The sequence below is a fragment of the Atractosteus spatula genome, chromosome 28 (genome assembly GCF_055471065.1).
Source record: "Atractosteus spatula isolate fAtrSpa1 chromosome 28, fAtrSpa1.hap1, whole genome shotgun sequence".
Taxonomy (NCBI): domain Eukaryota; kingdom Metazoa; phylum Chordata; class Actinopteri; order Semionotiformes; family Lepisosteidae; genus Atractosteus; species Atractosteus spatula.
Window position 1 is genome coordinate 10,392,318 of NC_142733.1, and position 15,493 is coordinate 10,407,810.

The window sequence follows — 15,493 nt, forward strand, 5'->3', positions numbered from 1 at the left end:
ATAATGTCTAACATCTAACCTCAAACATCTCACATCTAATGTCTAACAAAGTAAAATCTGTGTGTTTTAGGACCAGTTTTTAACCTCTGGCTACATAACCTTTTGATTACAAATCTTAAATTATTTTATCTGGAGAGTGCATTTCTGTGCAATTGTATTTGAATGGATTTGCATGTTTAGTACAATGCAGTGTTATCTTACAGGTAAATGAATTGGTAAGGTCTACATATTGTATACTTAGGGTATAGTACATATAATGTGAAGTAATGCTTGTATAGGAGTGTAATATTTAATTAAACTGTTTTTTGTAACATGAAGGTAAATTTCTACCAATATATTTCTATCTGTAAAAAAACCGCAAGAGTTATTGAAGCATGGAAACGTGGGCATGCTGAAGGACAGCAGTCCATGACCTGCTAGCAACAGAACCAATTAAGAAACAATACAGGCAAAACGGTCCGTTCTTACCTTTCAGTGTTATTTGGCAAAAAAAATACTATTTAAATTTTGATATGCAAAGGAAAAGCGATCAGATTTTACTATCCAAAATGCAGCAGATTCCTTGAACGGGGAGCGATCGGAACCGTCCTCTCTGAGGTGGGGAGGAAAAGTTTGACCCCTTGTTAGACTTACTCGTTTCACGTTCTCGGGCATGCCGGGGCTGGAAAAGAGCGCACTTTCGTCTTGACAGCTGACTAGATTCGAGACACTAAGAACTAGGTCTAGAACTGAGTATCTGGTCGAGAAAAAAAGGCAGAAATATTGGGGAGATGCGAAGCTAAGATTTCGCGTTTCTCCTATTTATTTCGTGTGCCATATTCCTACCTAAAACTGAACAATTACACAGTACACAACACAACCTTTTTCAAGACTTAAGGTGGCAGCTACTGTACATCACTAGCACAAGGTTTAGCATGTGACTACATTCAGCTTGCATTTGATTATAATAATATTTAGCAAATAATGTTAAGTGTTGATTAAGAACGCGAAACGTTACAAACGAGAGGAGCCCAAACATGTCATGTAACGGGCTTGGTTCCTGAAAGCCAAGCAATTCGAGGATTTTATCCAGCTGCTTCTTTAAAAAGCCCAGTGTGTTGGCATCTAAGATTTTTCTGAGGGATACAATTTATTATTTCATGAAATGCAAGAAAACAAGTCATTTTACCGTGTATGCCGAGTCGTGGGTGAACGCTGCAGAGACGTTATTAGAAGTGGTTTAGTGCTGCTGAGATCATGTTTAAGTGTTTCATCTGGGGGTATTACAAGCTGCTTAGTGGAGCAAAGCTTTTCTTCAACGTTTCATCCTTGGAGATTACTCTCTCCAAGACAACCTCTGTTTACCGTGTAGTTAGTTGTTCTGAAACGAGGCCCGGGGGCTGTTCTGGTGAGCTGGGATTAACTGTAATCATGTGGGAGAGGCAGGCCTCCTGGGCTATATCGATTTTCACCTATTGTATTTGTAACAACCGGCTACCGGACCACCACTTACCTGCTGTGCCAACACTCAGACACTTCGTGAACTGAACCGGCGATCCACATACGCACTATACAAGTTGAAGACTTTGTAACGTGTCCTGTTTAGCCTAAAAGCAAATATTTTATATAGAAAATGGTTATCAGGTAAAAGTAATGCCCACAATTTAGTGGTGTCCATTCCTTTCAGACATAATCTGCCGTGTCTACACAAACAACCTTTGTTATAAATGAATGTGTTGATTTACAGATGAAAGACAATACTGAGAAGTATTGTATGACTAAAACCAGTTTAACGGTTTCACACAATAAAAAAAAACAAGAATATCCGATTAAAAACACACACAAGTCTACCTGTAGCACAGACAACATATTTTTCCCTCTGATTTATATTACAAATTACCCTTTCAATCCTTAAGCACAATTCACAAAATCATACATTTGCAATTTTAAAAGACTTGCAAATATGCCAATTCCTTTACCTCCAGAGCTACAGGCAAGTGCGCCAATGCTGCCTGCATTGTCTCGGTAAGTACCAGTCCAGACCTCCCAGCAGAGAGCTCTCTGTACAGGCCAGAGGACAGAAAGAAAAGACTTACTGCAGCGCTCAGACCTAGATCAATTTAGCCACTACATCTTTCAAACATGAGAGCTCTTAAGGTGCCTGGGATGAATTCAACTTTCAATAAAGTATTTTTCATGTGTTTAACTGTCCCTCACACCTTTATTTTGAATTAAAGTATGCAGCTGTTAAATGGTGTGTCTGGTGGTAGTTTAAGTACAGCATTTTTTCCCAAGAGCAGCCATCAATAACAGCCATAATTTTCAAAAGCCAAGAAACAAAGGATGAGTTGTGTAATATGGTGCCTTCTGTTCAGAATTAAAAACAATTCCCATTGTTTCACTTCTTGTTCCTTGGCAGTTTTCTCATTTCAAGATAAAAAGATTTAGTTGTTTTAGCGTGCCAATGTAGGACACTCCTGTATGCCCTGCTTACTCACCTGCTTGCTTTAGTAAACTGATTCCATTGTAAAATTACCTTTCACCTGGGACCCCCTGCAGAGTGAGGAGTGACCAAGGAGGAGCTGCACAGGTGGAGGAGAGATGCAGGAGATGAATGCAGGGGGGAAAAGTGAGGTGTATAGTATTGTACAGTTTTTTTTTTGTTTGAGTAAATGACATCAGGAATGCTTATGATTTAGGACAGCTGAGGCTGATTAAACTTGGCTACGGTCATCCCTCCCGAATGTTCATTGTAAACTCCACAAAAATTACATACACGTCAATATAATGTGTCCTCCAGCCCCAACAGATTTGAACAGTGGTATGAAAGCAAGCAGGTCCTGCTCCCTCATGCTCGCTGTGTAGCAAGCTAATGAAGTTAAATGAACTGCAGTCTCAGCCTAGAGGGAGCAGCATTTCAGTGGGCAATGAAGCAAATCCATTGTTGCTTTAGTGCTCTGGGATTCCCGAGCTGACAAGTGCTACATAAATGAAAGCTATGCTACTGCGTCAAGTTCCAGATTAACTCTAAATCCATTCTACACAGCCCCCTTCATGCATATGGACAGGGTAAGAGCTCAATGTACAAATGAGATAGATTTTGGTTCTTGTGACTCCACTGGTTGGGGATGATATCTACTCAGGTACACTCAACTATGGTAAAATGCTTATCTCCGCAAGTGCGTGCTCATTATTTTAATTGCGTTGAGATTAAACGAGCAGGGTTATCACTGTAAATGAGATGGTTTTATCATGTCAAAAAAGTAACTATCATGGCCGAGCCACAGGTCTAATTAAGTGAAATAAAGTTACAGTAACCAGCTTCTCACCGCAGACAACTGTGTAGGGTGTGTAGCAGTACCAACATCCAGGTGGTACATGAGGAAGTGGGACTGGCTTGTTATGTAGTTACTAAGTCAGATGTACAGCAACCTCAAACCACATATCTAGTGACTCAACAATGAGGACATCAAGGAGAAACAACAAAGTAACACCAACACTGTGAGTAATATTTTGAACAATTTTCATGATTCTCAACTGGTTTCAAATACAATCCCAAAAAATTATTTGAAACAGCCCAAAGTCATCTCAAAAAACTAAACACCGCATACGAGGGGGGAGTAGGGAAGGTCAGGTGGGGGGGGAGGGGGGGGGTCAGGGTCTCTCTCAAACCACCTGGACTGCAGTCTCTTGCACTGGCCACAGGAGCGCTTGGGGTTGGTGTGGGTGGGTTAATCTGGGTGCATCAGAGGGGAGGAGGAGGTCAGCAGGCGCAGGGCGTGCCTGCTTCCACCTCCACTGACAGTCCTTTGCTTAAGAGGAACGCTTCCTGTTTCGGTTCGCGACCCAGGAAGTTCTGTAGCATGTCGGCTGCGTCCATCGACCCTCCGGGTTTTAAGATGCAGTTCCTGTAGTCCAGGCCCACCTATTGGAATAAGAGGCAATCACACTGAGAAACACATATAGTAAATATGCAAAAGTAGTCTAAGTGGCTCAGAGAACATGTTAGGGCTGTGAAGATTAAAGATTTCTCCAAGCCCATAGTTTCTCATTTCACCTCAGACGGCCATGATCACACTGATCTCTCCGTCTGCGTTCTCAAAAAAGGGTTTCTCAACTCCCACAGCAGAAAGACATCAGAAACAAAAATTCTCCTGAAACTTGGTTCACACCTTCCCCCTTCTCTCAATGACAGACTTGTTTTGGTGTGATCTTCTCTATTCGACTTCACCCCTCTCTTCACCTCTCTGCACTTCGCACCACCTAAGTGGCCTCTCTGCCTCCCCTGCTCCCACCTCCTCCCCTCTCCCAGCTTTTGTTCTCTGGTGCTATTTAATCTTTGCTGTCTGCCCTGTCTTTCTCACACCCGAAGAAGGCTCCACAGCCGAAACGTTGTGTTTTCTTTCTTCACTTTTTAGCATGGAATAAACCTCTTATTAGTAAATATGCAGTTGCTATAGGCTGGGTAATACAATAATAACGTTGGCCAAACATGAGGCTTCTCCACCAATCCTGCTATGTCTAAAATTGAAAAACTTACTTATGATTTTTATCATGAGTGATTATCAATATAAAATCTGCCCAAAATTTTAAAATAGGCATGGAACTGTCAAAAGACAGGTAGGAAATCTTCCGTTGTTGGTCGAAATCTCAAATTGTATAGATTAACCAGAGAATAACTAGTAATGTATTCATAGTCAATGTTCTGTGCAAAAATAAAACAATACACATCACTGAAATGATGGAAATCGTTTTTACACTGTGAAAGAAAACAAAGGTAATGTTAGTAATTAGGAAATACTGGTGAAAAAAATCAATCAACCAACATTAATGTTTGTTTTTGATGCTTTTCAGCTACTCAATTTAAGGTTTGTCAGAATTCAAGCCCTCCAGCTAACATGTAGAGGGAGCATGGCTGGTACATCAGTGTGTTGCTTCCGTACTCTCTCCCCTTCACCCCTGCCCCCCCCAGCCTGGGTGCCCTTTCCAGCTCCAGTCCAGGTCAGTAAAGATTCTTGGGATTTTCTCTAATGTGTCCCATTAGCCTGGCCACTTTAAAGCTCCGTTTGACACAGGATCCTAATGGAGGAAAACCTCCAGGGAAAACAGAGCTCGGAACACCGGCCTCCTGGACTCAGACCCTCGCAGTGTCACAGCATGAACAAGTTCAATTTAACCAGCGAGCCCCAGAGCTCCTCGGGAAAATGAAATATTTAACAGATAAAGGTGTACTGACCTTGGGGTTCATGATGCCCTCCAGTTTGAAGCGGGCATAAAACATATCCATGGAGAAGACCTCACTCCACAGGTACCCGTAGTACTGAGCATCGTAGCCTCCGGCCAGGTGGCCAAACGTGGCCGGCATGTTGGTGCCTGAAGGACGGAGAAGACAGGGTTAACAGCCGAGCTCCTCCCAGCATGCCCACCTTTCATGGCCATTTGGAATGTGCTACCCATCAGGCCCTTCTGTGTCCCACAGGAGTTAGCGCCTCCCGGAGGAGCAGGTCGTCTCTCATTGACATTGCGGTGAGCCAGCAGCATCAACAGCTGGGGGCTCCAAACTCCGGCACGTCCCTGTCGTACCTCCTGCTCCTTCCTCGGAGTCTGCTTTATCACACATCCTTTTTTTGTACATGTTAATGTGTTTTCTTCTAGCTCGTTATCGTGGTGTCATACATAGGTGCCGGTTCAGTAAGGGTGCGGTAAGACTCCATCACGGGGCTCTGTTCGCGGTCATTTCCTGAGCCCAGTTTCCCAGCCCCTGCCTGTCATACCTGAGGAAGCAGGCACCCCCAGGATGTCCCGGCACAGCCTGGCGTACTCCTCTGCCGGGTCGAGGCCCTTCTTGGTGTGCAGGGCCTGGTCCACCTTGGCCAGAACGATCTGCCGCAGGTTGAAGAGACCTGAGTGATGGAGAGTCAAGACACACCGAAACATCTCTTACTCTAGAGCCAAACACAGAACATTCCTCTATTTAACGCACTTGGGATGGGATCAGGTTTCATACTGCTGTATTTGTAATTCGTCGCTATAGGGTGGCTTTAAGGTGAAGCATAAAGGGAGTTATACAGCAAAAAAATATTGACTAAGCTCGATTTCTCTGTGTCACAATTAGGGCCTGGAGTTTTTCTTATCCAGGGAGATATTAGCACAGACCAACACATCTGTCAGACTATAAATTACAGCAGTTTTCCCTAGCGAAGACAGTGTCAGTGTCAACAGTGTCCAGGAGCCATCGCATGACACCTACACTGACAGTCTAGTGTCACCATTTAACCTAAACACGCTTTCAACATGGGAGGAAAGCGCAGAAGACTGAGAAAACCCGTGTGGACGTTGAGACACCATGCAAACTCTGCACAGAAGGAGCCCAAGTCCAGAATGAAATCCAAGGACTCAGGAGCCATGAGGTAGCAGTGCTGACTGCCAACACCTCTGTGCTACCTCACGTCCTCTTAAGGCTACATTTCTGGCTCAATATGGAAAATCAGTATGCGTCCCAAATTTCTGAATTCTAAATTATGTAAAGAATAAGCAAATCAGTTTGGGAAATGAGACAAATGCAGATCTGGACACCAGTGGACGAGACTTGCTCTGAGCACAGGATGACTACCCATTCCCGTACATAACGCTGCACTTCTTCTTTGCAGAATAGCCACAGGACCCAAACCGCGCACGGCCTTGCTTCAGGGGGTTACCGGTGTTGGCCAGGCGAGACTTGATGAGCTTGTCCAGCAGCTCCTCGGGGATGGGGCTGCCGGTCTTGTAGTGCTTGGACATCCGCTGCAGGGGCTCCTTCTCCCACACCCAGTTCTCCAGCATCTGAGAGGGCGCCTCCACGAAGTCCCGCTCCACGTGGGTGCCGCTGAACATGGCAAACTCCGTCTGCGGGGGCACGAGGCATTGAGTGTGCGATCCAGTTATTATTCTAGGTCATGCTAAATCCCCTGTTGTTTCAAGATTAGGACATTTATTTACCATCTTGATCAATTAAGCAAGTAATTCTATAATGAAGGGAACACTGCTCCTTGAGGGATGAAGGATTTTTGTTTGAAACGATCCCTAAATGACTTAATTGAACATAACATCTGTTTAATCGATCAGGCTTAAATTGTTTCAGGCCTGTACAAATTGTTGATTTAAAAGCTGTCTATAAAGCCTGTTGGACTGGGGTCATTTTCACTAATTTCAACACTGTAAATAATGCAGAAAAAAGCCCTTAAATCTAAAATGCAGACCTAACTAACTGAAATAGCTACACCTCTCTCAAGCAGTCGTGTTCATTGTTATACCGTTCCCACACAAGCGCAGAAGCCCCAGAAGCTCCAGGTTGCGCCACAGTACTCAGGGCCCTCCCTCACCTGTGCACAGAGCTGGTGCATGACATGGCCGAACTCGTGGAAGTAGGTCTCCACCTCGTCGTGCTGCAGCAGCGAAGGGGCCTCGGCGGTGGGCTTGCTGAAGTTGGCCACCATGGCGGCCACCGCGATCTGCCGGGTCCCGTCAGGGAGCAGGCAGCCTGGCTGCAGGCCGAAACAGGCCGCGTGGCCGTACTTCCCTTCCCTGCCAAACACAAGGGAGGTTAGCGCTGGGAGTGCGGCCTTACAGCTGCAAACGCATCGGTCAAACAGTCGTGGAGCTACTAGATCAGACTTCCTTTGGGAAAACCACCGGGGGAAAAAACATACTGGTCCTTCTACTATACTTACTACAGAAAAGGGCAGACCTCTGTAGATTGTAGATGAGCGTTTATCAGTATGTGGATTCAAAATCGATTAGGAAATTTTACCGTTTTGAAAAGTAGTCAATTTCTCAAAACCACGGCACAATTTTAAACCTCAAAGCAATAGAGACTGAAAATGTATAGTTTCATCTTAAACCCAAAGAACACTCCATCGTGCCTTTTCATTTAGAATACCAGTTGGAGGGTACTGGATTATTCTTCTTTTTTAGGAAGAATATCAGCACTGCTGCACGACGCTCAAGTTAGGTTGAAACACAAGGCTCACCTGGGGAAAAGGTCCAGGTAGAACTGGCCAATGATGTCACCAGAAGCGCGGTCCTTGACAGTATACAGCTTGACGTCCTCGTGCCACACAGGGGCGCCCTCCTCTAGCTGGAAACTGAGGCCCAGCAGGTCCTGGTAGATGTCCAGCAAACCCTGGGTGACCACCTCCATGGGGAAATACTCCTTCAGGAGGTTCTGATCCACCGCATACTGGGTCTCCTCGACCTGGGTCATGTAGTACCGGGTGTCCCAGGCATGGATTTGACCATCAAACTTCGGCCCCCGCTTCTCGCATTCCTTCTCCTTCAGTTTAAGGATGACCGCCCGCTCCTCCTGGCCCAGCGGCTTCAGCTTCTGCGCGAGTTCATCTGCACCAGAAAACCAAGCAATTACTGGACTGCTGGCAGAACGAGCTCCTTCATGACCTCTTTGTGGAAGACGACTTTTCGGACACAAGTGCACATTAAGAGAAGGTGCATTTTAATAGTAACTAGGTAGAGTATCTTCATTACACAAAGAGTTTTAGGTGTCTGTAACAAGTTACGCACTCAGGCTGATGAAGCTTACAAGGCAGGAATCCTTCAAGGAACAGCTGTATGAGATCTTGAAATCAATGACGACCTACTACCAACCAAATGATGAGCCAAACAGCCTCTGATACTTTAGCTTTCTCAAAGTTTTTTGTGCACTGTCCCAGAATGCATTTATGGTGGGTCTGCCAATCTGGAATTTAGGTGAGATGAAAAAAATTGCAAACAACAAGCAGTCATATCTATGTTCCTATGTGTACCGATGCTCTGCCAGTTCCAGCAGCAGTAGAAACACCGATGCAGACAGAGAGAGGGCCATTTTTATCTACTGTTCATGTCACTCATCTCACTCGACTCCCACTTTCTGGCCTAAGGCCAATGAGGCTTTGTGAAGTTCTAGACAAAGAGGTTGGGTACCCAGGAACACAGCCACTTGTTTGCTGGACTTGGCCATGTTCATCTCCAGGACGAAGTCAGCGTGGTTGAAGAACCCCAGGAGGGCGCATTTCTGGGCCCGCAGCTCCACCAGCTCCTTCAGGATCTCCGAGTTCTCCTGCAGGGGGAGACGGGACATTCCTCAGCAGGGCCGCTCAGGACAAGCAGAGCCAATAGCTCTGCTGGACATCAATCCTGTCCCAGGAAGGCTCCAGATTCTCATTTCAGAGTGTTTGCCTTTCTTTTATTTTAGTAAACTCTGATTTCATTTTGAAGGAATCCACAGACTATACTTTTTTGCTATTCTACTGATGCTGAAGTAAACTACACTGATTAAGACAACACCTAGCACACAATGGAGCAGACAAACATGGTTAGAGACGCTCTGGCGTTAATGCCAGGGGCACAGAGATCTTGTGGGAGTCAATGGCACAACTTTTCAATGTCCATTTCAACACAGCAGGGCTCTGGGAGTGAGTTCGGGCTGAGGAAGGAGCATGACCTCTTTGCATCGGGAGTTGAAGGCCTCCTCCATTTTCTGTCTGGTCTCGGGGACGTGGCACTTCTTCATGGTAGGGAAGTAGTGAGGGTACTTCAGAGTGACCTTTAGCTTGCCATCCTCGTCTGTCTCCAGGGAGCTGAGGAAGTCTTCAGGGAGTCCCACTGGGAGAAGAGTAATCAAGGCGTATTGCACAATCAAAATCTGGAGAAGTTCTGCTCCAGAGGAAGAGCGCCAACCTACCAACACCTCTTACAGCAGCTATTTTTACTACTGCAGTAGCACCATATGAAAACAAAGACTAAAAATAATTATTTCACGCACGTCAAGCAGACCAGCAGCCTAATCTGTAGAATAAGAGTGCTAAACAGATGCAGTCCAGTCCAGAGACAGTCTTACCCAGCTCCTCTCTGCTGAAGGAGAGGCTGGTGGTATCCTCATTCAGGTGCTTGTTGAAATCGATACACAAGTTGCTCAATTTCTTCTTGATTTTCTTAATTTCCTGAAAAAATTACAAAAAGATGTCCTATCTCATTTTTAGGAGAGACCGGTCAAGCCTTGTAGAGGAACAGGTGCTGATTTGGATAAGTAATATCTTTTTGCCTTTAAGAAATGCGAGGAAAGAGGTGTATGGGAGGTGTATGGGAGGTGTATGGGAGGTGTAACGGTGCACACTGATGACTTACCTCCTGCGTCTCTTTGGGCAGATGGAGGCCATTCCTCTTCCCCAGCTTAATCAGTCTCTCCATGTACCTTTTGGCTTCAGGGCGCAGGCTGTCTGCATCTAGCTTCTCCTGTAAACGAGCAAGAAGGGCCTGCTGAAGTCGTTCATCTCTCTTTGCTTGCAGCAGCGCAGAGTTCTGGACTCCACACCAGGGGTCATGGGTTCAGATCTGCTGGGGAGTCTGCTGTAGCACCCATGAGCAAAGCACTCGACTCTGATCACTCTAGCAAACAGCCTGCTGTAAAACCACGCTGCTGGTTGTCATTGGAAATGAGAATTTCACAAATCAGTTACTTGGTAAAAAAAGGAAGAACAATTGTGCCTCTAAGTGATAGATCTTCCAATATTCTCTTCACAAGAAGAACTCAGCCTCATTCAAACACACATCTTTACCCGAGACAGAGCACCCATTACAATCAATCTCAACCATTTACACTTATTCTTCTCATTATGGGATGCTTGTAAACTTCCTGCATAATTTGATACTAATGGCCTTCTCCCCAGGGACAGAGCTCAGAGACGAAATAATGAGCTCAGGGCAGTTGCTTCACTTCCAAGTGTCTATGCTGCCTGGGAAAAACCTCCTACGGGGACACAATGAGATTGCTGCCTGGATGGCTGAAAGTGAATCATACAGGGATCTACAGAGGACTAGCTGCGACCTTTTGCACCAGACATTTCTGCTCCCAGATGAGGGGCGTATGGGGACTGCAACCTTGGCCATAGCCCCTCGAATGTTCGTATGAAGATGATCTCCCACAGAATGACAACTGCATATTATATCACATGCATAAATCTCACAGGTATCCGAAGCTTACTGGCGATTCACAGTTGCAGCTTAGTGTCTCTAATATCAGCAACTAACCTGACCCCCTGCCCGATGTCCATTTCTTAATAAAGCCGAGATGAATCCTCGTTGAGTGGAGAGGCCTGCACACTCCCCTGCCTGCTGTATTTCACTGCTAAGCGAACGAACCGACCCGCGACAGAGCACAACGTCAGATGGAATGGTTCCGTCTAGCAAATGGAATCAAGGGGTGTCACCTCATCTCTTCTGCTCACTGGGGTCTCTCCCCAACACCCGTCTGCCTTGCTCGTCGCCCACCTGTGCGGCAGAAGCCAGGCGGCAGCTCGGGGCCCTCACCTGCAGAGCCACGATCCTCCTGTAGACGTCCTCCCTCATGCTCATCTCCACGTCGAACTCCGACAGCTTCTTGTCGGCTTCGGTACTGGCCTCCCGCACCTCCTTGTTGGAGGACACATGCTGGGGGAAGTCAAGCACGTTCCTCTGCACTGAAAAAGAAACAGGTTACAAGTTCAATCCTTAGGACGCCACCTTCGGGCTAATTGGACAAATGAAGACTTCATGCATAATAAACCACAAAGGAACAAGTAAAGGTTTATATGAAAGAGAAGAAAGGAAACACGTTTCGGCTGTGGAGCGTTGTGTTTCCTGTCTTCTCTTTTCAGCAGGAATAACCTAACAAAAAAGGGGAATGTCAGCACTTGGACAAAGGAGATTCTGACAAAGCTGCAGCCCCCCCCCCCCACTACAGATTTACGCCAGGCCTCCAAACAATCAAAACCTCAGAAAAAAATGTATGTACTTCCCAGTTCCTTTAACAATACCTATATACAATATGTTGTCAAACACAGGCAAAGTGTCAGCTACTCTTTATGTAGAAAATGCTGAGCACTCTATACCATTGCCTGCTGCATTCCTGCCAGCTCAGTCCTTTAACAAAGGCTCTGTAGTGGCCTGTGTGTTAAGTGATGTTGCTGTGGGCTTATCTGGACTTATCTGCTTATGCAAACAAGCGTTTTTATTTTAGTCAAGTAAAGTCGCTATAGAAATCTGCAAACAAATTTAAAAAATCTGATGCCATTTATCCCTTTCACTGATATTTATGACTTCAGTGCTTGTAATTACTGCATGTCATGGCAGCATACATTTAATACACTTTAAAACCGTCATGGGCAGGCAACTAACCTACTTCAGCAAGACGTAGTTGGTTTTTCTCAGCACTTGTAAGAGTGAAGGTATTTTTAAGGAATTTTGTACCAAATGGCATGAGATTTGTTTACTCCTTTAAGGTTGTTCAGATCCTAGGTCATCATCTGTTCCTTCCGTTTAGATTCACGTGAGGAACCTTCAAGAGTTAACAATACCAGCTTACAATTCCCTTTCCAAATCCCTTATCCGGATATCCTGGTATCTGGACCTGGAGTGAGGACACAGCTTTAGAGACACACGGATTTTCATTTTTAAAGACCAATTAGTGACCTAACTGAATCCATTATTGGCTCAGGGAGGCATGATTCAAACTGTTTCTCCAAACCAGCCGAAGCGTGGCTCTCCAGGACCAGGACCGAGGACCGGGGAGGTGAGCTCACGTTCTGAACGGAAAACCAGCCCACGTGTCCATGTGCCGCCACGAGCGGAAACACAGGAGGACGCGTCCTTACCTGTGTACTCCACCTCCACGTCGGCCAGCGCTTTCAGGGCGTTGTCGTAGGTGACGGCCTCCAGCTCCAGGGCCCCCACGGCGTCGTACACGCGCTTGGTCCTCTCGATCAGCTCATCAGCCAGCTGCCGGATCTGCTCGGGGCTCAGGTCCCAGCGCAGGCGGTTCTCGGCGCAGACCCGCGGGGCGCTGGCGATCACGACCTCACCTGCGGGGGTGGGGGATGGTCAGGCCCTGCACCGCGCTGGCCAACGCTGCCGCAGGGTCAGGACAACGTCAGGGCAGCTGGACGCTTGCGGACAGGGGCACTGGGGGGGGGTTTACAGTGTTTCCCCTTCTTGCCTACGAGCTGCGACAAAACAATTCGCTCCAGCTAGGTGGAGCAGTGCAGTGTACCGGCGTGGTCCTCTCTTCAAGAAGTATTTCAGACTCCTGACTGTCATGGTTGTTTCTTGGGCTCGGATACGTCCGAACGTGTGCTCGATGATAAACTCTTCCTCCCCCACTCTGCTGCAGCCAAATAGACAGTGCACCAGTAATCATCCCATGTCTTTTGATAACCTGCTGACGTGTTTTATTTGTACAGTAAAATGCTGAAACCTGCACAACTGTACCTTTGTCTGATGCACTCCGGGTTTATTATGGGGGCATGGTGTGTCACCTCTGATATGACCTTTGACCTGTTCCAACAGAACAGTTACAAACTCCAACTGCAGCTGCTTGGGATGATGAGCACTGTTCACAGAACTAGCGTGTGCGTGGCTACTGCAGGCAACAAAATCACTTCTGGATGGGCTAAATGGGCAAAGGCTGTGGCCCCCAATGACAAAAATCGCACGAGACAAAATTTAAAAGCACACAACACAACTCCTTTTTATGCAGAAAAAAATATTAAAACTTTCAGGAAATTCTGGAAAACAAAACAATTAAAGCTGTGGCACTGAAATTGTACAGGGTGACATACAGTGGCTCATGTCTGCGATGTGCTCCTTATCTATGATGCTTACCAGAAGTGAAGTGTGACATGGGTAATCAATCCTCACCAACACAAACAGCCCTGAAGTTGTGTGAGATGCTGAAGTCTACAGGTTGGCTAACAACCCGTCATCTCTTTTGTGAGACAACGTTAAAACACGATTGCTAAATGTTTTGTTCACAAGCTCAGGCTACTGGAGAACCATATTTAACCATCAACAGTAGCTTAAATTAAAATTTTCTTAGTGCCAGGAGAGGTTTACAGAGGGCACTCCAAAAGCCCAATGATAACCACCCAGAGCACATGTCCCTTTGTGTGACCGGAGAGGAGAATGCTGACTGACTGACACCCAGAGAAATTCCTTTCAAAATAAAGAACATGCCTGAACTCTCTTAGAGGGACATTATACAGGTGGTGTTTTTAACTGTTCAAAATAACACTAATTTATTATTATCTGTTTTTGCAATTATGGAAAATGTTTAATAGTTTCAAACACTACATAAGCAAACGGAGTTTCAGATCTACTGAATGTCAGTTTTTCGAGTAACTCCTTTCTGGATATAATTTTGTTATACTGTACTGTAGTGCAGGTGGCTACAGAAAAATACGTGACTGATGCAATTGAATATATGGGTCCCTTTTTTGCAAGACAATCTGTGTAGAGCTTCTTCGTAGCTTAGGTTCGGAGTGTCACCTAAATCACCACTCTTAAATCACGTCCACCTGACACTGACAGTTAATAACAGATACACTGACACAGCGACATCCGCGAAAAGATTACTCGAGCCGACGATTAGGGGGGCAAGCGAGTTTCATCCACGACCACGGACTGAAGTTTTGGGAAATTCTTCTTTCAAAACAAATCCACCTCGAAAAGAAGGAAATCTACCAACTACTCGAACCTATAGCTTGTCTCCTCAAGTTGACTCCCGTGTTACTCTTGTAATCAAACACCTAAACGCGATTCCCTCTTATCTGCTCGGGAGAGCGGGGAGCTGGGACTGCCCGCAGCGAAACTCGTGTAAACAGACTGTCTGGGAGGGGTGCCTTCAGTTCACGGCTGCACTTTGCGAGAGCAAATGACTGAGCACGTTATCCCAGCTAGACACACGCCGCCTTTGCCGGACTTTTCAGTGGAAAATACTGAAGTTATTTGAAGAAAAACTGCACTCCAGAAAAAAAAATACATTTTAACGTTTTAATTACGTAACCCCCCGTAAAGTAACATAGTACGGTCCGATTTCTGAGCAGCACCCAGTATACAAAAAGCAATTCATCTTGCAAATGAGAGGAGCTCATCGAAGAAATTTAAACTGTGGGTACTTATGGGGACGTAGGTTGACAAAAAAAAAAAGGTTTAATAACTCACCTGTCGGGGCCATAGTACACAAGGATGAAGTAAATTCGCCCTGCAAATACTCCGCTGAAGAGCTCCGGGTCAGAATGGTGTCTGCTCAGACTCAACCACGCTACTACCGGGCTGAGCAGAAGAAACTCGGTGGTTGGTTAGCCATCCTGTCAATCACTCGTTCCCCTGGAGACCGGCTGTCGCTTCCGCTTTGGGGGGCGTTGTTTTATTCAACGGTACTTCCGTCCCAGACTCCTGACTGTCCCGTCTGTTGAATTAATTTCACAACAGTGCGGTGGGTCGCCCTGAGCCTCGGTTGCAGGTTACGGCAAACAAAAATAACAGCACACGTCAGCGGCGACTCTGAATGGTCGACCCCGATGGCCTCTGTTTCGCGATTCCACGGCAAAGGCACTTTAACTGTTGTGGGACAAGATGAAAAAAAAAATTACCCAGCGAAATCAATAAAGAAACTAAAACATAATTAAAAAAATAGCAATTATTTAATACAGTCACACGCCCGTGCCAC

At 45.9% G+C, this 15,493-nt stretch overlaps 1 protein-coding gene across 1 annotated transcript; it reads right to left on the reverse strand.

Annotated features, from left to right (window-relative positions):
- Nucleotides 1–3,490: 3,490 nt before the first annotated feature.
- Nucleotides 3,491–15,103, reverse strand: thop1 (thimet oligopeptidase 1). The gene is made up of 13 exons (XM_088907442.1): nucleotides 14,986–15,103; nucleotides 12,642–12,848; nucleotides 11,320–11,468; nucleotides 10,138–10,245; nucleotides 9,851–9,953; nucleotides 9,455–9,615; nucleotides 8,935–9,070; nucleotides 7,989–8,355; nucleotides 7,341–7,542; nucleotides 6,678–6,864; nucleotides 5,754–5,882; nucleotides 5,216–5,352; nucleotides 3,491–3,904 (listed from the first exon to the last, which is right to left on the reverse strand). Exons 1-13 carry the CDS (start codon nucleotides 14,996–14,998, stop codon nucleotides 3,743–3,745), a joined length of 2,061 nt encoding a protein of 686 aa, XP_088763568.1. The 5' UTR covers nucleotides 14,999–15,103; the 3' UTR covers nucleotides 3,491–3,742.
- Nucleotides 15,104–15,493: the final 390 nt, after the last annotated feature.

What these genes read in the sequence shown, in the direction of transcription:
- thop1 (XM_088907442.1), bottom strand. An exon ending in GGAGGATCGTGGCTCTGCAG is followed by an intron (nt 10,246 to 11,319) that starts GTGAGGGCCCCG and finishes GCTCGTTTACAG; the next exon opens with GAGAAGCTAGATGCAGACAG. An exon ending in GGGGGTGCCTGCTTCCTCAG is followed by an intron (nt 5,353 to 5,753) that starts GTATGACAGGCA and finishes TCCGTCCTTCAG; the next exon opens with GCACCAACATGCCGGCCACG.